The sequence below is a fragment of the Haliotis rufescens genome, unplaced genomic scaffold, assembly GCF_023055435.1.
Source record: "Haliotis rufescens isolate VD_foot unplaced genomic scaffold, xgHalRufe1.0.p SCAF_6, whole genome shotgun sequence".
NCBI classification, from domain to species: domain Eukaryota; kingdom Metazoa; phylum Mollusca; class Gastropoda; order Lepetellida; family Haliotidae; genus Haliotis; species Haliotis rufescens.
In genome coordinates, this window is record NW_025964334.1 from 36,086,981 (window position 1) to 36,110,032 (window position 23,052).

Here is a 23,052-nt window from a genome sequence, read left to right on the forward strand (position 1 = left end):
TCTTACCATTTTCATGGCATATAATGTAACTCAATTTAACTTAATTCAGCTATTTTATAGCGTTATTGAAATATTTAGCCCATGGGCGAGAATATTTCCCTTTGCTCAAAACTCATGTTTTAGTGTCGCATATACATAAAGGTGTTCTTAGAAGTTTCATGTCACATAATTTAACAAATTTTAACTTAATTCAACTATTTTACGGCGTTATTGAAATATTTCGCTCTGGACGAGAAAGATTGGCCCATGGGCGAGAATATTTTCCTTTGCTCAAAAGTTTTAGTTTCGCAAATACATAAAGGTGTGTCTACAAGCATGACACATGATTCAACTATTTTACGGCGTTATTAAAATATTTCGCCCATGTTTTCGTCAGTCCCTTTAAAGCATCAACTAACCGTGTGCAAATTATATTGTATCGTGTTAAATATACTTTATATTATATCATTACATTACTATTTTAAAAGGGCATTTGATTGGATGTTTCCTTTATAGAAGTTCTACAAATTTCACCTGTTTTACATTTTGTAGCGATCTTTAATGAACCCGGCCTTACCTCTCAAAACGTTTTGACAGTTTATCATACGAATCCATGTGCGTGTACTCCAATTCATTGGAGTTATTTTCCACAACATTAAAGTTTAGTTAGTTTCTATTTCATTTATCATTTTATGCCCCGTTGATACATCACACTGGGCAATTACGTGACACTAGGTATGCAATATACAGGTACGCGTGCGCGTATTTTAATGAAAAAAACTATTCGACTTTTATTGCATAACGTTTGGCTGAATATCTTACATTCTAACGAAATCTCGAAATAATTATTTAATTACATGCGGTGTCGAACTGACCAGTGGAACCAGTGGAACTGACCATATGAAAATGGTAACAGTTCAGAAAAAAACAACAGCCTTCTTATGATAATTCTCATATTCTCATTAGGACGTTGTATCTAATAACAGTGTCGGCGTTATTTACAAGTTATTCTACAATACCTGCTGTCGGTCAATTACGATCTACCACACCACGCGTGAATAAACAGTTATGCAGGTGTTGCTGTGGGCAAACACCTTGCCTGAAAATGTTTATTTTTTTGTGGATACATGTTTTACAAATGTTCGTTGATATGTGGGTATATTAAGCACAAAGACAAACAAATGTTTATGAAAGATGAATTAGTGCCTTGATATATTCATCAATATGTGTATCATCGTTTAATGGGGTCATTCAATAAACGTATGTTTGGAGGAGATATCAAAGGAGCCGCCCAATATACACAGTGTCGTCCGGTGAACTACCACCCCACCCTGTCCATAAGAGTTATGAAATCGGTACACAAATATATTTGATGCGATGTCAGTGTGGAAGGAGTTTGAATTACGTCCGCCACTGGCCACAGAAATCCTCAAAGTATAGTAACAATCAACAAGGTCAATGCCGTACTAATTACATAGTGACGCACGTAACAACGACTGCCAATAGGGAAAATGGTGAAAACAAATTGAAATAGATTTTAATAAAACATTATTGTACTAAATAACTTGCAAAAGCGGTGCCCAAAATTGTTTGACCGTGTTATGTGTGTTGCAGACTGAAGAATAGCATGTAATTGTCATGCTGTACGCATAGTTCCATATACAAATTCAGATATACAACCGGTATGAAACTGAGAACTGAGATGCCAAGTACAACCTGCATTCACACATGGAAGCAATATACTTGTTTGTATACCCTCTCCTCTGAAAAATGTATCACTAAAGTATTTGCATTGTAATAAATATAGTAATGATAAAACTTGGTAATTTGGTAGGTCTCCGACAGATATGATTTTCAGTTTTTTTACACCTTTGATTGATACGGATTACGTACCTGTAGTCTAGTCACTGTCTCTAATGTATCTGCTTGTTAAAAATTTAAAATGTCCTGTTATAGCACTGTTCCTAAAATAAGGCAGTTTCTTTTATCGGGTATAAATACTTGATTAGTCTTGTCACGCAGTAATTTTTACTTGATCGAATGATTTCCACAAAAAAATTCGGCAGAGAGTTTTGTATTTTATTATATACATGTATTGTTAATTGTAGAAGATGCTTACATCACTTTATCTCAGAACGCAAATCTGATAACATTCAAACATGTAATTAGTACACAGTTAATTGTTACATATAATTTCCTGCATATTCCTTTTTGAACAAAAAGCCTACATGTATACTGAAATCGGTGTCCACTGTTAAAAGGGTATTAGTGCAGTCGGTCATGGTAAATGGAGAGACAATAATAAGGTGATTAATTATAGTCTGTTGCAGAATATGCGGTATAAGTGTAGTCATTTATACATATACACATTACACATATACAGATGAAATACACGATATGATACAGTGCAAGAACAAATTAAGATACGGTTTCTATTAAAAATAATTTTTCGATTATGGATTTAATTAGCATGTTTAAATTTTCAGGCCAACACGGTTGAGATACAGCATCGGCATACTCAACTGGAGTTGTTTTCTGCCGGTCGTAAGTTCTTTGTTTGACTGAGCACACTTGTGTCGGTGTTGCGATATTTTCTTCTCTTTGTTGGCAGCCTGCCACCGGCCTGAATTTTGAGAAAGGTCTCAGCATGGGACTGTTAATTTCTTTTTAATGATGTCTACTAGCTTACAAACTTGTAGATGTTGGGGCGGTTAGGACCAAATTTTTTTCAGCTAAGAGTGTTAGTGGTCCTGGAACCCACAGTGTCAAAAAGGTTCTGCACAATACGTCCATCAGATTCTACCGTTCAGCAACATTGTCACTGAATTTCAGAACTCTGGCATGATATAATAATCAAGGATTTCGAAGGTGAACGAAGGGAAAGGCAGACGCACGTGGATTTGCTCTCAGGTTATTATTGTCTGGAGTTCACATTTTTGGGCATTTCATATACTAATTGAACAGAGTTCACCTGCACATGTCCACTTTAGTGATACAGACTGTAACCGAAAAATGCAATGAGCCGTAGCTCTTAATCCCTTATAACAAGGGTAACAACAACCAGGGTGAGGACACAGTAAGGTTAAACCGTGTCCAAAAGACAATCTCAGGTGGCTCACGCCATATCTCCTATCAAGTCAGCTCTGTTTTTAAGCGCATAATTATGTTTTTACATACTGAAATAAAAGGAATTAAAAAAAATCATATTTAACAAACCTACACATTACCAAATACAAAACTTTATAACCCTTTCTAGACTTCGTTCCAATTAACCTGGATCATTCAACTCGCTCGCGAAAGTCGTATACGACTTTAAAGTGAATACGTCTACAGTGTACAAGTAACTGTATCATATATACTCATGATAAGCAATTATTTTCGTTCCTACTTCGAATGAGCACACCCTAAGGCTAAATCTGCAAAAGGACAGACAAAATATTTCTTTGTACAATGCAAACGATACAAACGTAGCGGCTGATAATAGAGACAATGATTTAATAGAAAATGGTACTCCACAGGGCAGTATCCTCAGCCCCACCCTCTTCAATATAATGATAAACGATCTATTCGAGGGCCTATCCCCTAAAGTAAACACATCAAAATTCGCGGATGATGGAGCCATCTGGATCCGCACTAAAAGTATGAACATGGTCCAAAATTTACTCCAAAAATCTCTTAATAAAATACAACAATGGGCTGACAAATGGGGCTTCTCCCTTAACTCAGAAAAAACAACAGGAATAGTATTCAAACATAAAAACATGAAACCCGCCTCCCCAATCCTCCAGCTAAACAATCAAACAATCAAATTTAAAAAAACAAACCAAATTCTTAGGACTTATTTTCGATGAACATCTCACCTGGGATGCTCACATCCAAAACCTAACAACTAAATGCTGTAAAGACCTAAACACCCTAAGATGCCTAACTGGCTCTAACTGGGGAGCATCCAAAGATACTCTCCTCTCTCTCTACATATCACTAATTAGATCAAAACTAGACTACGGCTGCGCCATATACAACACCCTAAACAACTCTCTATCTAAAAAACTTGACTCAATACAATATCAGGCTCTCAAACTAATTACACGCACCCAACATAGCACCTCCTACACCTCACTTTAGACCTTAACAGGAGAAATGCCACTAAGTCTACGCAGGGAACAGCTAAGCTTAAATTTCTGGGCCGCGTCCCAATCAAACCCTCTCATCCAAAACTTAATAAACCAAAACATCAGCCCCAAAAACCAAGCTCTAGCTCGTAAACACCCCTTACTTACCCCAATATCCCAAAGAATAACAAACTACCTAAATGAACACCAAATTAAAAGTCTTAAACAAAACTGCAAACAATCAAATATCTTCACCCCTAAACTAAATATACCCAAAATAGACACAACACTAGCTAGCCAAATAAATAAACAAACCGACCCAAACATAGCTAAAACTACCACACTAGCATACATACACGAAAATTGGCCAAATTGGTGTCACATTTACACGGACGGATCCTCAGATCCGACCTCCAAACACACAGGTTTCGGAGTCCATACCACACAACCAACTAAAACCACACAATCCTTCCGACTCCCAAACAACCAATCAATTTTCACGGCAGAACTAATCGGCATGGCCTCAGCCCTCCATAATCAAGAATCCAAAAAACACAAAAAAATCCTAATACTTACCGACTCCCTAAGTGGACTGCAAGCCCTCCAAAACAAAAATACCAAAAACCGACCTAAATTAATAAATCAAATACTTAAAAGCTCCAACGACCTAACTAAGGCAGGCAAACAAAAAACCTTCTTGTGGATACCCGCCCACGTAGGAATATACGGTAATGAAAACGCCGATAAAGCAGCTAAACTATCCCTCAAAATCCCAGAAATAAGCTTAAACTTACCCATCTCAAAATCAGAAATTAAAAGTGTAAACAAGCAAAAAATCACAAAAATGGCATAACCTATATCTAAACTCAAATAGCCAAATCAAAAAAGTGCTCAGCAAACCACTAACCAAACCAAAAATTCTCCATCCATCCAAAAAAATCGACAGAGTAGTCACTAAACTCCAAACAGGACACACCAACCTAAAAAAAACCACCTAAATTTTTAAAAAAAACACACTACAGGTAACTGCCCACACTGCAAACAACCAGAAACCCCAGAACACGCACTCATCCACTGCACACATTACCAAACACATCGAACCGCATTACAAACCACCCTCAATCTAAACAAGGCTCTAACTCTAGAAGCAATACTAAACCCACAAAATAAACTAGAAAACTTCAAGGCCTTAGGCGTATTCTTAATAAAAACGGAACTAATAAAACGCATCTAAAAACACAATAACCTACCAAATCAAAATCACATAAACAAACAAACATCCACCATACCCAGCTCCCTTAGTTCTCCTCCCCAATCCCATCGGCATCTATTCCAAATCTCAAAATTCCCAAATTCTATATAAGCAACCCCTAAAACCCCCCTCTTGGGTTGCACAGACCACTTTCGCCCCTTTCGGAAACACATTAAATGGCCTGGCCAGGGGCCCGTGTGCGAAATACGCATCAGTCGGAAAGCGCACGTTAAATCTCCAAAGTAAGTAAGTAAGTAAGCGTAAAAGGGCGACAGCGCTTGTCGTAAGAGGCGACTACCGGGATCGGGTGGTCAGGCTCGCTGACTTGATTGATGCATGTCATCGATCCCAATTTCGTGGATCGATGCACATGATGTCAATCACTGGATTGTCTGGTCCAGACTCGATTATTTACAGACCGCCGTCATACAGCTGAAATATTGCTAAGTGCGGCGTTATACAACTAACAAACAAACAAACAAAACAATCACAACAATCACTATGACGAGGTATGCATATCTTGCAATCAACCTGAATCCAGTTACTGGAATGTCAAACCCGGGCTTGGTTAAAACAAGAATTGCAGTTAGATCCCCTATATGCTGTAGATCTCCTGTAGTCAAGAGATGCAATAGCGAGGCAGAACAATGTCAATTTATGAGGGACAGACAGCTACTCGAACATATATAAACATAGCAGCCAAAGATAAAAATGAAATCATATCATGTACGAAAATAGAAATCATATCAACACAAAAAGAGAAAGTGTATGAGTACTAAAACTTGCAATAGATATCCGTACCCTACGTACACACATGAGTCCCATTCGACAGTCTACAACACACGAATAACTGTCAAACAAGTTTGGGTTACCCTTCTGTTCAGGCAAATTATTTAGTTCAATAATTTTGTATTAAAATCCTTTTCAATTTGTTTGCACCATTTTCCATATTCCATGCATGTTTATGCTGCTACATCTTATTGCTCATGTTTCCAAGTATTGTAAAACACTTCAGTGTTTCTCCTTCTTAATCTAACGTTATAACATTTCAGGTCATTACCATCATCTAATACACAAGAGATGATACCAAGACATATTTTATTCGGTTTTATGGTCTATGCGGTCTTACAATTGATTTAATTAGTCTTTAAATCTTATGTCTAGTACATATTTTCACAAACAGGGCTGTTAGCTGATATAAGGAAGGTAACATCCAGTTGAGGACTGAATACGACGTACTTTAGTCTGTTAACGACGTTTCTACAATTAATATTTTGAATAAGCCGTTAATACGCCAGTTGTGACAGGGATGGATGGTATGGTAGCTGTAGCAGACAGATTGACAGCCGTTGTTACGTGAGTCACTAGGTTATTAGTACGGCATTGGCCTTGTTGATTGTTACTCTACTTTGAGGATTTCTGTGGCCAGTGGCGGACGTAATTCAAACTCCTTCCACACTGACATCGCACCAAATATATTTGTGTACCGATTACATAACTCTTACTGACAGGGTAGGGTGGTAGTTCACGCGAAACGGACGACACTGTGTTAATTGAGCGGCTCCTTTAATATCGCCTCACAACATACTTTTAATGAATGACCCATTAAACGATGATACACATCAGGATCGCGGAGAAAATATAAGATTCGTTCTCGTTGAATATATATATATATATCAATGCACCAATTCATCTTTCATAAACTTTTTGTGTCTTTGTGCTTAATATATCCACATATCAACGAAAATATGTAATACGTGAACATGTATCCACAAAAAATATACATGTACAGGGCATTGCCTAAACGTCAGGCCGGGCCAAGAAGGGCCAAAGTGTTAATGGCTAATTACTTCATTATCGGCGATCATACCTTCATATAATTGATGCAATATAAACACATGACATGAATGAACAATCACCAAACAAAAAAAAGCACCATAATTAAGTAATTCGGAGTAAATCGCTTGAAAACCAGAAAGTGGAGCTGTGTGTAAACGTCGCTGATCTAGCTAACCTGTAAAAGAGCAATCGTTAACCGAAATAAGATTTAAAACGTATCAAATACTTCTAGCTATCGTGATACAAATTTCCATCTGTCGGCATAGCGTATATATTTAATAGGAACGTACTATATCTCAATAAATACCACTTTATAATGTCACTGTTCGTCGTATTTAAAGCAGACACGTTGGTTCAAGTAGATCTCTTCTCCCTATACTCTCATCAGTCTCACAAGTGTTCGTTCCGACTTGGCCCGGGCTGTCAAAATCAAATTAAACCGCACAGATGTATCATCAAATTGATTCACATCTATAAATTAGTATTATATCTACCTAAATACCACTTTATAGTGTCTCAGATGGCGGTATTTAAAGAAAACAAGTGGCTCAAGATGAAGTCCTTTTCCCTCTACATTCTCAACATAGTCTCTATCAGAAGTGTTTGGCTTGTGTTGGGTCCGACCTAGCCCGGGCGGTCAAAATCAACTTTAAACACACAGATGTATCTTCAAATGTGTTTACATCTATAGATTAGTGTTATATCTACCTATATACCACTTTATAATGTCACAGTGTATGGCATTTAAAGAAAACTGGGCCGTTAAAGTCAAGCTCTTTTACTGTATTTTCTTAAGAAATATTATCAAATAAGAATATGTGATTGATCACTTACAGACTTTAATGGTTTCACAAAAGGAACGACATTTCTCTTCTGACATGCTTGATTGTATTGCAGTCATTACATTTCCCCAAGACTCTGCACCAGTTTGATATAACGATTGTTACAACAGTGGAATTGCTATAAACGCATTGACGCGCGAAAGGGACGCGGTAACTAAAAAAATAAAACATTAACATAAATACAAATTTTTTTATTTTTTTTTAGATTTTGGGATATTGAGATCCCGCCTTGTGTTATATGGCATAACGTGTTTAGTCAAAACACACACAGCCTCTGTTCCTTTTGGGACTTAAATCTAAATCCTGAGAACCTGTTGTGTTTACCTTGACACACTTTTTCTCTGGAATGAGTAAGATACACATTTGAAATGGAACTCGAGTCTGCGGCGTGCTTAGCGATCACTATTACTGTAAGGCCACAATAGCACCCGAATAGGCCTCTGAAAAGCAACGCCACTGATTACGTTACTGATTGTTGTTTGAGACAACCAAACTGGAAATGACAATGTGACAGCAGAGATCACATCAGCAATGGGTATGGGTTTCATATGATTTATTTTGTTAAATTGCACTGAAGTGTAGCGTAATTCACTGTGGTTTGAATTCCAATATCTTCCAGATGAATAAATTATATCGCCAACTTGAACAAGGGGATATTATGTTGTGACAACGATAGTCTGCCGTCTGTTTATGTTTGTCACTGTGAATAGCCATGAACACAACGACGGAAATTATCATAAATAATTTGTTGCACGTTATTCTACTGCTTTACTGCCCAGATCATATTACACTGCATCATGAATAACACACCCCAAGTCAAATTAATGACACTTTGCATAATTGACACGATCGTTGTGACAACGATAGTCTGCCGTCTGTTTATGTTTGTCACTGTGAATAGCCATGAACACAACGACGGAAATTATCATAAATAATTTGTTGCACGTTATTCTACTGCTTTACTGTCCAGATCATATTACACTGCATCATGAATAACACCCCCCCAAGTCAAATTAATGTCACTTTGCATAATTGACACGATCGTTGAGTTTTGCCATAGTTGACGGTTGGTGTGAAATTTGATTCCATCATCTCCAGGACACGATGCTTGCCCATTGCCCATTGTCTTGCGAACTAAATTATTACGATCTACAATTAATGTTCCCTTTGAATTCGTTATAACCGTAGTTTGCTGTATAAACTTACTTTGATATTCCCAATGGTGCGTGAATGTTACTGAGTCCCTTGTGTGCCGGGGGCACGGGTGGCCCAGTCGTCTAAGGCGCCGCGATTCGCTGTGCAGAGTTGAAGATACAAGCCAAACACTTCTGATAGAGACTATGTTGAGAATGTAGAGGGGAAAGGGCTTCACCTTGAGCACCTTGTTTTCTTTAAATACGATGTACCGTGACATTATAAAGTGGTACATAGGTAGATTTAATACTAATCTATAGATGTAAACCCATTTGAAGATACATCTGTGTGTTTAAAGTCGATTTTGACAGCCCGGGCCAAGTCGGACCCAACACAAGCCAAACACTTCTGATCGAGACTATGTTGAGAATGTAGAGGGGAAAGGGCTTCACTTTGAGCCCCTTGTTTTCTTTAAGTACAGCGATCTGAGACACTATAAAGTGGTATTTAGGTAGATATAATACTAATCTATAGATGTGAATCCATTTGATGACACATCTGTGCGGTTTAATTTGATTTTGACAGCCAGGGCCAAGTCGGACCGAACACTTCTGACTTGGATTTTCTTAAGAAAATACGGTAAAAGTGCTTCACTTTGAGCCCCTTGTTTTCTTTAAATACGATGTACCGTGACATTATAAAGTGGTATATAGGTAGATATAATATTAATCTATAGATGTAACACATTTGAAGATACATCTGTGCGGTTTAAAGTCGATTATGTCACATATTTACTCACGTTTTCCTCAATCGCATTGAAACAAAATTCCCACTGGTCAGTTCGCCACCGCATGTAATTAAATAATTATTTCGAGATTTCGTTAGAATGTAAGATATTCAGCCAAACGTTATGCAATAAAAGACGAATAGTTTTTTTCATTAAAATACGCGCACGCGTACCTGTATATTTCATACCTACCCCATTAAACGATGATACACATCTTGATGAATATCTCAAGGCACTAATTCATTTTCCATAAACATTTGTTTGTCTTTGTGCTTAATATATCCACGTATCAACGAACATTTGTAAAACATGTATCCACAAAAAAATAAACATTTTCAGGCAAGGTGTTTGCCCACAGCAACACCTGCATAACTGTTTATTCACGCGTGGTGTGGTAGATCGTAATTGACCGACAGCAGGTATTGTAGAATAACTTGTAAATAACGCCGACACTGTAATTGGTACAACGTCCTAATGAGAATATGAGAATTATCATAAGAAGGCTGTTGTTTTTTTTCTGAACTGTTACCATTTTCATACCCAAAGTGACAATGCAGTTAAAAGGTGCTTTAGTGTCACAATATTCACTCACGTTTTCCTCAATCGCATTGAAACATAATTCCCACTGGTCAGTTCGACACCGCATGTAATTAAATAATTATTTCGAGATTTCGTTAGAATGTAAGATATTCAGCCAAACGTTATGCAATAAAAGACGAATAGTTTTTTTCATTAAAATACGCGCACGCGTACCTGTATATTGCATACCTAGTGTCACGTAATTGCCCAGTGTGATGTATCAACGGGGCATAAAATGATAAATGAAATAGAAACTATCTAAACTTTAATGATAAACTGTCAAAACGTTTTGAGAGGTAAGGCCGGGTTCATTAAAGATCGCTACAAAATGTAAAACAGGTGAAATTTGTAGAACTTCTATAAAGGAAACATCCAATCAAATGCCCTTTTTAAATAGTAATGTAATGATATAATATAAAGTATATTTGACACGATACAATATAATTTGCACACGGTTAGTTGATGCTTTAAAGGGACTGACGAAAACATGGGCGAAATATTTTAATAACGCCGTAAAATAGTTGAATCATGTGTCATGCTTGTAGACACACCTTTATGTATTTGCGAAACTAAAACTTTTGAGCAAAGGAAAATATTCTCGCCCATGGGCCAATCTTTCTCGTCCAGAGCGAAATATTTCAATAACGCCGTAAAATAGTTGAATTAAGTTAAAATTTGTTAAATTATGTGACATGAAACTTCTAAGAACACCTTTATGTATATGCGACACTAAAACATGAGTTTTGAGCAAAGGGAAATATTCTCGCCCATGCATTGGCGAGAATATTTCAATATCGCTATAAAATCGTTGAATTAAGTTAAAATGAGTTAAATTTTGTGTCATGATACTTGAATAAATACATTTAATGTATTTGCGAAACAAAAACATGAGTTTTGGGTAAAGGAACATATTCTCGCCCATGGGCCTACCCATGGGCCAGTCTTCGCCCATGGGCAGGCCCATGGGCGACATAGTGTAAATATTGGGTTTTTGAACAATTTTTTTTTCATTTTTTCTTCCTTGGTATGTTCCCATGAAAACAGCATGTTTAATTTTGTAAATACCTTTAACCGAGACTGGGCAAAGAGCGTAGAGTTTCTGGACATTTGGGTTTCATGAATTAAAATGGGACGTGTTCTATATTAAATGATATGTTCCTGTGACGGGTGCGCTCACCTGGAATCATCATTACATGATAGTGATTCATTAACGCATTCTTTTGATGTAATCAGAACGGTAAATGGAATCTTTTTTTTTGCAGAGCCTTCTTATGCAAGGAAAATGGTTTAGGTAAACGACTGAGTGGTTTTCGATTACTCAAGAGTCAGTATAACTCCCTTAGTAACCCATAAGATGGAAGTCGGTACTTCGAAAGCACTAACCTCCCTACAACCAAAACTGAAATACGTAAATCCTCACACGTCTTTGGGCATTATGAGATTTACAAGCAGAAAATGTCCCGGATATTCCTAACTTAGTCGTTAAAGATGATTGGTTGATCAACTTGAGTGATCTTGTGATTGTGTGATTGTGTGATTGTGTGATCTTGTGATTGTTGATCTTGTGATTGTGTGATCTTGTGATTGTGTGATTGTGTGATTGTGTTATCTTACGATTGTGTGATCTTGTGATTGTGTGATCTTGTGATTGTTGATCTTGTGATTGTGTGATCTTGTGATTGTGTGATTGTGTGATTGTGTTATCTTACGATTGTGTGATCTTGTGATTGTGTGATCTTGTGATTGTGTAATCTTACGATTGTGTGATCTTGTGACTGTGTTTTCTTACGATTGTGTGATCTTGTGACTGTGTTATCTTACGATTGTGTGATCTTGTGATTGTGTTATCTTGTGATTGTGTGATCTTGTGATTGTGTAATCTTACGATTGTGTGATCTTGTGATTGTGTTATCTTGTGATTGTTGATCTTGTGATTGTGTGATCTTGTGATCTTATTATTTGTGATGTGATGATTGTGTGATATTGATAGGCAGCCGTGATATGGATAAAATTATACTGACTGTGGTGTAAAATAACATTCACTCGCTGTCATTTTGAAATACACACACACACACACACACACACACACACACACACACACACACACACACACACACACACACACACACACACACACACACACACACACACACACACACACACACACACTTTGCTCTTAGAGTTTCTTAAAACAGACACCTATTTATATTTCTGCGCCAGATTTTGGACTTTAAAACAGATTTTCCTTCAAAGACATATTGCAGGTTGTGAATGGGGAAAACCTTGGTGTTTCAGAACGCATCAATGGCCGTAGGCGCCCTGGAAGTAACGGCGAAGATGGAGGAGGACATATCTTTCTCGTACACTATACTGTCAACAAAAGCAAGCATCCTCGTGAAGAAAGGCGAAAGCACCAGAAATTTCTTTCAGTTTCTTGGACCATTTTCTATAGGTAAGACAGTGTTTACATGTACACATCGAACCTATACCACTAAACAAAAAATAAGGACAAACCGGTTCATTTGTATTACTATAGTAAATCGGTCATGCCATGACAGATTAACTATAATAGTAATATGATAGAATCGTGTGACCCTTAACTTTTCTTGACTAGTCCTTTTGACAAACAAACTGCTAAATATAACAAAATATTTATTAATAAAAGTATCATAGAAGCTTTGGGTATGGTTAACTTACTTGGACCTTCTTCCAAAGCAAGCAATGCTGCCATCAGCGGTATAAGCAATGATATTGTTAATGGAACGGAAAGCTGCATTGATAATCTTCATCCAGGCTGTACTACATCTTCCCAACAACGGGATGTTAACACGCCTTGCCACAGGTACACTGCCGGACAAAAGAAAGTGTACATCCACGTGTGATGGTGGCTATAAGTAAAACAAACAAGAAATGGTTACTAGTATTTGATGATGATGCATTTAATAAGGGTATCATAGTTGTGTTTTGGACATAACGTTTAGTGTTTTAAACCCTGTGACGTTTCGATAACGTTTGGTCAAATCCAATTTTTAAGTGAATACTTTCATTATGTGTAGATTTAAAGGCAAAGGTAAATGCTATCTCTGATAAGGTGTGTCTTGTATATAGCTTGTATACTTGTTCTCTAAATCCACCACTGGTTCACATTCGACCAGATACCACAGCGATATAGCTATAGTAGTGAAGTGTAATATTGCTTATATCAAGTAGGAAGAAGCGTGTTTACAAACTGAATCATTTCAAGGTTTTCCATTGTATCAGGTTTATGGTTCATGATCCTTGGGTTTATCATGGTGGCAGGGACTGCCCTGTACACTATGAGCCGGTTCGACTACACCCAGGAGAACAGCGAGCAGAGGTTCGACCTCAAGGAGAGTCTGTGGTATTCCATTAACGTCCTGCTGCAGGTAGGAACACGAGACATTAATGCTGAATCGGAAACAGGATCCTATGATCAAGAATTCGAGTTCATTATTCGCTCTGAATACGATCCTGTGTCAGCACGAAACGATAACGTCTGACCCTCATCACCTCCATCTTTCCTCACACATCAACATTGACCCTCACCACTTCCATCTTTCCTCACACATCAACATTGACCCTCACCACTTCCATCTTTCCTCACACATCAACATTGACCCTCACCACTTCCATCTTTCCTCACACATCAACATTGGCACGCAGTAGTATTACTTTAGCAGTGTTCAAAGCGGCGTAAAACAACACTCACTCACCTACTCTTGATGATCCTCACATATGTCCTTACATGAAAGTGCTGAAAGCGATGTGAAAAACGTGAATAATTTCGATTAATCTTGTCCTACAACTGAAGAGTGTTTCTTCGGGGTGTAGATTGCAGTGGTAAACACAATTCACTCACTCCGCACTGTTTAGGGGTTTCTTCTTGAGTGTACGGCTAGATGGGAAGCAGCGTTAAAGAGTACACCGTCAGTGTTTACATTGAATAGCGACATATTACTAAAAAAACGTTTTGGAATGAGTACTGAAATGGGCTTTAGTATACGTGTAAGCGTATATTGGACGTTAGTTCGTCATACAGACCCCGAAACAAATACATCCAATACAGCCCATGCAAGTCTATAATGTTTGGCAAGTCTAGATTTCTGCAGTATCAGGAACATGAAGAAAGTATCTGGGCTCCTTTTTATTATATAATTTCATAACTATAATTTAACAGATGTTTTTTTTCTGTAAAATATATTCATTTCAGGGATTAGATTTTAGTTGACGTACCATCATAACGAACACTGTTCCACTGGGTGAAGAAATAAACTAACACGTGTTCAGCAATAGAATAGTCGCAAGTTGTAAATACCAGGCCAACATGGTTTTGTTTCATCTCGTTTGTTTTTAAATATTTTTTAAATTTCTATTAATAAAGTAAATTTATTCGTATCCACGGTGTCAAACTTATTTCTCATTTATTAGATGAGATGCGCATGGCGTGCAGCAAGTTTCCATATATATATAAATAGTCGTGGTATAATCATTCATGCTATCAGTCAAGGACATGCTTCAAAGCAAACAATGCGCTGTTAACACAGACGTTTAACCTAAAGTATAGACTATCAGACTGTTTAGCTCGAAATGTCAAAGCGACTATGTGGTGTAGTTGATGGAACATCTGCCCGAAGAGCGGAAGGTCGGTTGTTCGAGCCCCGCTCGCGTCACAGCAAAAGACGTTTAAAGATGGTACTCGTTACCCTGCATTAAGGGGTTAAAACAAGGATAGATCAAGTGCCACACACACACACACACACACACACACACACACACACACACACACACACACACACACACACACACACACACACACACACACACACACACACACACACACACACACACACACACACACACACACACACACACACACACACACACACACACACACACACACACACACACACACACACAATAATCTTGAACATGACGTTAAACCCCATTTGATCTCATTATCGAGTTAAGCAATGCCATGCATGTATTTGAGTTTTCACATGATACAAGCAAGATAATTCCCATAAGTTCAGATCATAAGTTCAGGCATTTCTACTCCAAGGAACCTAGATTTGTGCCCATGGTTCTCCACATTCACGGGTTGTAACGTATCTGCCCGGAGAGCGGACTGTAACGTATCTCAAGGCAACTACTGATATGTGTGTAGCTGTGTCTGTAACGGGTTTTTGTGTAGGTCACACAAGTCACAGAATTTCCATAATTCCAGGGCACCACAGAGTATTCCCCCCAGACGACGTCGATGAGGACCATCATCGCCTTCTTCTGGTTCTGCGTCCTCATCATCGACGCCGCCTACACCGCCAACCTAGCCGCCTACCTCACTCTACAACAGATAGATGACAGGTGATTAGACGGAGTGGCTTCGGCTTGTGGTTGGTTGGTGTGGTTGTTAAAAATGTGGATTTGGACCAATCAGAACTGTGATTTACCCATGGTATCAAATATTTGTTACTCGTGCCGTAAAACAACATTCACTTACTTTTCATACGGTTAATTGAAAACACCAAAGACAGAGAATAATCAGATTAACTGGCGAGACAGGTTCCATTGGGCGTAAAAGGCAAAATTGTTGTGGAAATTATATGAATGGATCAATGAAAACCAATAATGTCACCAAGTGTTCGCGAAAAGGGTAAACATCCAACACTTACACAATTTTCACAAAAAGTAAGTGTTTGTTTGTTGCCTTGCGCCGCACAAAACAGTGTAAGCTTGTGACAGATGCAATTTGTAACTTGTAATTTACCATATGTTTGTAAGTGCTTTTTCATCCACAACACAAATATAATACGTATCAGCTCTCGTGATAATCTAAAAAAAAGAATGGAAGCATCAGTCCATCTTGTTTCAGCTTTCAAAATGCATGTTATTTAAAAATGTTAAAAAGAGGCAAACGAAAATGACACAAAAGTACTGAAAACAATTACTCAAGGGAAAGTGGTGTTCTTCAATATGGGGATATTGCTCCTCTATACCACCAGGGAGCAGTCGCTGAATCTGTCCTCATCCCGGATACCGCCCACACGCATTGAAGACGATGCCCTTGTGTAATATACGCACAGACCCAGGTCCTTGTTGAACACAGTAGGCGGCACAAGAGGGGAGGGTTATTAGTATCAGTCATATTCAATCAGATAGAGAGCTGTAGTGACTGGGATGAAGACACACTAGAGTCGGCTTTGTATATTCCGTTGTACAAAACGGTAGGCCGTGTATAAAAAAAACACACTTTATATTATTGGTTTTGGGTATGATGTAAGCCTTGGAAACGTTAATGTGTGTAAAGTATTTTCCCTTTGAGAATATGAAAAAATACTAACGACTTATCCCTCAGAAGCAAATTACATCTTCCCTAAAATCAATCAGATTTAGAATGGACACAATTCGATGAAATAAGCTTGAGATGTATGATACGTGACTTTAATTAAATATAATTTTGACAGTAGTAATTTTTGTTGTTGATTTATGAATTTAAGTATGTGTTTGAATGATCTTGAAAAGAAAGATCTTCAGTATAATTATATTTTACATTTTTCAGATGATGCGTTTGAGGCTATCTGTTTTTAATATCGAGTTTTGTAAGAGTAGTTTGCTTTGAGAGATTATGAGGTAATCCTGACAACTATACACATGTTTTGTTGTAAAAAAACCCCCAAAAAACATCATCGTCAGAGGATAACCTGTCTCGAGTCTCGAGTATCAGACGAAACAGATCCCATTGTCCGTAAAAGGCAAAATTGCGGTGAACATCATATGAATAGGTCACTGAAAATCAGTGATGGCACCAGATCTTCGCGAAAAGGAAAGGAAAATTACTACAGATGAGTTTTAAATGACCACACAAGCTGCTATAAAAACAGCCTATAACCGGCTGGGGTTGGTGTAAGTTTAAACCAAGTTTCTCTATGTCCCAGATACCATGATTGACAATATTCGTGCTATGTTATTCCAGGGTCAGGACAGTTTACGACCTGGCCGGACAGACAGAGATGTTGTACGGCGTTGAGAATAACAGCAATCTGATGACCTTCTTCAAGTAAGTTCAGCACAAGTTGGGTAGCACATCAGATAATGCGTTTACTCGTCATTAAGGAGTATCCGCGAAGAATGTGGGGTGGGAAGAATGTGTGTGTGTGTGTGTGTGTGTGTGTGTGTGTGTGTGTGTGTGTGTGTGTGTGTGTGTGTGTGTGTGTGTGTGTGTGTGTGTGTGTGTGTGTGTGTGTGTGTGTGTGTGTGTGATGATCGATTGAAATATATTGTTCCTGAATATTCTTGAAAAAAATTATTATGCTTATGCCAATTGCAAAAAATACATTGTTGCAAGGGGTTCTCTTTTACAAATTCAGGCTCATAGTTGTAAATAAAAAGAAATTCGCCGCTGAAGCTAAAGAAAATATCTAATGTCGATACAAAATCCAGCAACCCCAAACCCCCACCCCTTCAAATGGTCGGTCCCTTTAATCGTATATCACCGTATGTCGATGACATTGTTCGATGCTCAAACGGTGAGCAACTGGTTTGCCTTATCCTGACCGATGACACGTTCAGGCTGTCCTGATATGCATAGCCCACTTGATGCAAATATGAAACGTCGACGCCAGAGAATAATCTGTCTCGATTATCGACCGAAAGAGATTCCATGAAATTATATGAAGGAATCACTAAAAACCAGCGATGACACCAGGTGTTCACGAAAAGGGCAAGCATGTCATGCCCTCACCCCTTTTATTATGTAATTGCATATAAACCTAAGTGTTTGTTCGTTGCACAACGCCTCACATCAAACCCCCACATAACACCACTGTCACAGGCTTATTTGCATATCACGTGACCGGACTTGTTCGTAAACGCGTTATCTCTGAAATAACAGATTAGCCTTCTGCAAGTATTTTGGGGTGCTTTACATTTTATTTTTCATAATTATATAGATATGCTATAACAACTGCGACAGTGAGGTGCATGGCAATATATATTTATACATCAAAGTGACCACATCGCTGGCTCTCTGTAGCACCCCGATGACAGCATGTGGAGCTGTACTGCCAATGTAGACAAAGGATAACTACGAAAATGGAAACAGTTGTGCACGTTTTAGGATATTTTCTCAATGACAGTTCTAGTTTCTATGACATATGTTTATCTGCATGTGCAAACTTGTCAAAAATGAAACAGATGAAAAATTCTGCAATATCTAGAAGACCCATGAAGATCCGGGGTAGAATAGGTCTTCAGCAACCCATGCTTGTCGTAAAGGGCGACTATGCTTGTCGTAAGAGGCGACTAACGGGATCGGGTGGTCAGGCTCGCTGACTTGGTTGATGCATGTCATCGTATCACAATTCATAAATCGATGTTCATGATGTCAATCACTGGATTGTCTGGTCCAGACTCGATTATTTACAGACCGCCGTCAAACAGCTGGAATATTGCTGAGTTCGGCGTTAAACAACAACACAAGACATAGACAATATCTTGCAAGATGTGACGAATCGTCACATGGCGCTGGCCAATGGCAGAGGTTCTATGCCGGCCGCATGGAACTCTGGGAAGGAGACTGGCCTCACAGCAGTACTGTGTAAAGCACGTTTGCAATTCTTTCTTCCAGAGACGCCACCGTGGACCCGTATGAGCGAATGTGGGCTTTCATGAAGCTGAAAGAAGAACAAACCATGTTGTCGAACACCACTAAGATCATAGAGCTGGTTAAGGATGGGAAGTACGCCTTCATCGCAGACAGGGTTGTCAACGACTACCACGCCTTGCAACACTGCGGACTAGAATCTATTGAGCAGAACTTTGGTCAGAAAGACTTCAGCCTGGGCTTTCCACGCGGGGCTCCTTACAAGGACGATGTCAACAGAGCGCTGCTCTCTCTGAAGGAGGAAGGGAAACTAGACACCCTCACAAAGAAGTAGGTACCTCACGGGTGTAGCTAGTGGGAATCAAAACGTAAACAAACGTGTTCCTTTTTTCTTACTTACTTATGAAGCTTAATAACTATCAGACACATACTCAAATCAAGCAGGTTCATACAATATAAATACCGCCTCTAGAGGTAGGGCGTCCGCCCGGAGAACGGAAGGTTCGGGGTTCTATCCCCGGTCGCGTCATTCCAAAAGACGTTAAAAGATGGTACTTATTGTTACCCTGTCTGGCGCTCGGCATTAAGGGGCTAAAACAAGGACTGGTCGGCTCAGAGTCAGTAGACTGTATTCATGTTAAACTGCAGCATGGTATCTCAGTAGGACAGCACCATAAAACACACACACACACACACACACACACACACACACACACACACACACACACACACACACACACACACACACACACACACACACATACACACACACACACGTCGCTATATAAGTACAATAATCTTGTACGCGACGTTAAACCCCACTTCACCTCATCTCACCCGTATACTACATATAAAACAGAGATATCCTACAAACGTGAAATTAATGCGTCTCCAAAAGAATGCGACCGCTGGCCCCTAGCCAAAAATGCGACTCAAAATGAATGTGACACCCCCTCCTCTCAAGCATCAGTGGATTTATATCTAAACAAAATGTCCTCTGTCAGGTTTACAGGAGAATCCTCACCTTAATCCAACCTAACATTAATCCAATCCAAAATGTCTTTTTGTTGATATAAATGCGATGTTTAATAATGCGAGCAAAGACCACTCGCATTTTTCGCATTTAATTCACGCTCGAGTTAATTCACGTTTTACAGTATATCACTGCCACATTTGGACATAACTCATTGTGAGTGTACAATTTGATCATTATGATCAAACCCGATATCCCAACTCTGAAGCAACAAGCAAACACCACAATATCGAACCAACTCATCAGCGACACTTTTCACACAGGTCGCCGGGTCAACCTGTAAATTAACCACAGATCATGCAGCAAACGACCAAAAGAAGAACACACGATAGTACATTTCCTTAAGCTTATTCATATATTTCTATATAACACTTCCAAAATGTAAGCACTTACAGTTTGTACTACATAGTAGCTACGCCACTGATGCCGGAGCGCATCTGACGCCAGTTATTGAAACCTACCACGGAGGCGTCAGGTGATATCATCTAGGCTTCGCACAAAGTAACTTTGGCGCGAGGTTTGACAAATCGCGTACTTTAACACTGGCCTGTTCAAAGCATTGTGACAGCTGTGGTTTCGCTGAGGAGACGAGGGACACGTGTTACCCAGTCGCCTTAGCCGCCGCTATTTCCCGTGCAGTGTTGCGTCCCTTGGACTAGCCAGAAACCTATGATCGTGGGTTCGAATCCCGGTTCGATTATGTTTCCAGGTTTGTCAGCACCATACCCGTGCTGACGGGGTTTCACCAAAGTGGTAAACATCTGAAGCATGCATCAAGCTTTCCTCTCACATAACGCTGACACGCCATGATATAACCTGAATTCGGTTAAGGTAAATTCACTCTCACGCATAGCAGACGAGCAATACTCCCAAAAAGACCTGTATTAGAAAGTTTTTTTGTGAGTTCATCACCGGGAATGTGAAACCAATTTTACAAGATTTAAGCCACTATATTGATTGTAGCTGGAAAGGCACTAAGGGGTATGCTGTGTCACGACAGTAGTATTTTAGAGGTAGAATTCTATTGAAATCTGAAAAATATACAGAACTACGTCTGTAAGGTTGCTCAAGCGTCATAGGGCCAGTATGGTTAGGCATACCTTAATGTGTGTATTCCTTTCATGTAGAAGCTTGGAACCCAGCTCCTCTATAAGTACACCTTCAAAACATGTTTCATCTCAGTGTCGATCGCTAAATGGTACTCTAGTTTCATAAACAATGCCAGACATGCTCACTTGATGACACAGTAAGAAAGTGAGTATATAGTAATACCACAAGACATGAGTGAGTGAGTGGTGATTTGGGTTTAACGCCGCTTTTAACAGTATTCCAGTTATATCGCGGCGTGTCAGCTTAATGTGGGAGGAAAGCCCGAAGTGATGCAGGTCTCAGACGTTTACCACTTCGGTGAAACCCACGAGCACGGGTATGGTGCTGACAAACCTAGAACGCAGGCATGTATAACTTTATGGTACAGACCAAGGATCGTAATCGGGGAAAAATGGGATTCGAACCAACTATTTGAAAATCCTGGCAAATAGGCAACTCTTCGCATTAAATCACTGCACATGCCCCAAATCGTGATACCAGCTCATCTAACAAGAAAACTTCTTTGAGAGGCATTTAGAAGTTGGAGTACTACGTAAGGATAAGATTTATGGATTAACAACTTCTTTATTACCATTAGGAGCGACGTTTCGGTGTAGGTCCTAACACCGTTTGATAGAACCTTATCACGGAAACAATGCAGACCTATCGTCCAAAACTTTCTGGTGTCCCCCGCCGTGATATTGCTGGAATATTGCTAAGGCGGCGTAAAACCATACTCACTCACTCACTCACTCACTATCGTCCAAAACACAACTATGACACTCGTGTCAAATACATCACCATCAAATAACCATTTATTGTATATTTCGGTTTTAGCCACCATCAAACATGGGTGTATAATTCTTATGCCCGGCAGTGTATGAGAAACTTAAGAATACGATTAAAGACCACGCCAATGGTTTCTCCCTAGGTGGTGGAAGTCCCGCACCAACTGTACTGGAGACTCGAAGACGCGGTCAATCAAGGACAAGACCACCAAGGAATTGGAGCTGACCAACATGTTCGGCGTCTTCATCGTCCTCGGCTCCTTCGTCGTCTTGTCGGTCATCGTGGAGATTATAGAGAGGATCACAATATGTGTAGAAGGCAAGAAGAAGCAGAAGAAGGTAGGCTGGCATCATCCTCGTTCGTACAGGGTGATTTACAGACAAATAACATTACAAGCGACTCAGACAGTATTGGTGCACTATTATCGGAAAACCATACATTGATAGAACAATGGCTAAACAGTGTTTTAAGCAGATGTATAACTCGAATACAAACACTCACCAATTATATAAGATAAAAATGTGTTTGGGCGGTGGGATAGCCTAGCGCTTAAAGCGTTCGCTCGTTACACCGAAGTTTCGATTCCCTATATGCATACAATGTGTAAAGCTAATTTCTGCTGTCCCCCGCCTTGATGTTGCTAGTGCGTCATTAAACCATACTCACTCAATCACTAAAACATGTGTCCTAGTCGTCTCAGGCGCTTTACCTCCCTGTGGTGAGTTGCGTCCCTTATTTGTGTCGGGATGCGATGCCGTGAGTTCTAATATTAGATTCGCGGTGTCTATGATTGTTTGTTTGTCAGCACCTCAATCGTGCTGGTGGGTTTCACTAACCCAGGAAACGTGCACGACCTGCAGTAGTTGGTACTTTCATCCCACGTTCTAGCGATACGTCATGAAACGAATACGATGCTTTTTAAAGCGATAATAACCCTAATTCACCCCACGGTCAACGGTTCCTGACACAACTAAGGGGCGCTACTCTGTACAACAAA

General features: G+C 39.2%; 1 protein-coding gene across 3 annotated transcripts in view; it reads left to right on the top strand.

The window, feature by feature from the left end:
- LOC124148535 (glutamate receptor ionotropic, kainate 2-like) overlaps positions 1 to 23,052 on the top strand; it is a 64,084-nt gene that overhangs the window by 39,504 nt on the left and 1,528 nt on the right. For all 3 annotated transcript variants that reach the window (XM_046519662.2, XM_046519663.2, XM_046519666.2), the window contains 6 exons: positions 12,820 to 12,976; positions 13,786 to 13,931; positions 15,770 to 15,906; positions 17,516 to 17,599; positions 19,169 to 19,474; positions 22,198 to 22,393. In XM_046519662.2, coding sequence (XP_046375618.1) covers positions 12,820 to 12,976; positions 13,786 to 13,931; positions 15,770 to 15,906; positions 17,516 to 17,599; positions 19,169 to 19,474; positions 22,198 to 22,393 — 1,026 coding nt within the window. The remainder of the gene's footprint in view (positions 1 to 12,819; positions 12,977 to 13,785; positions 13,932 to 15,769; positions 15,907 to 17,515; positions 17,600 to 19,168; positions 19,475 to 22,197; positions 22,394 to 23,052) is intronic.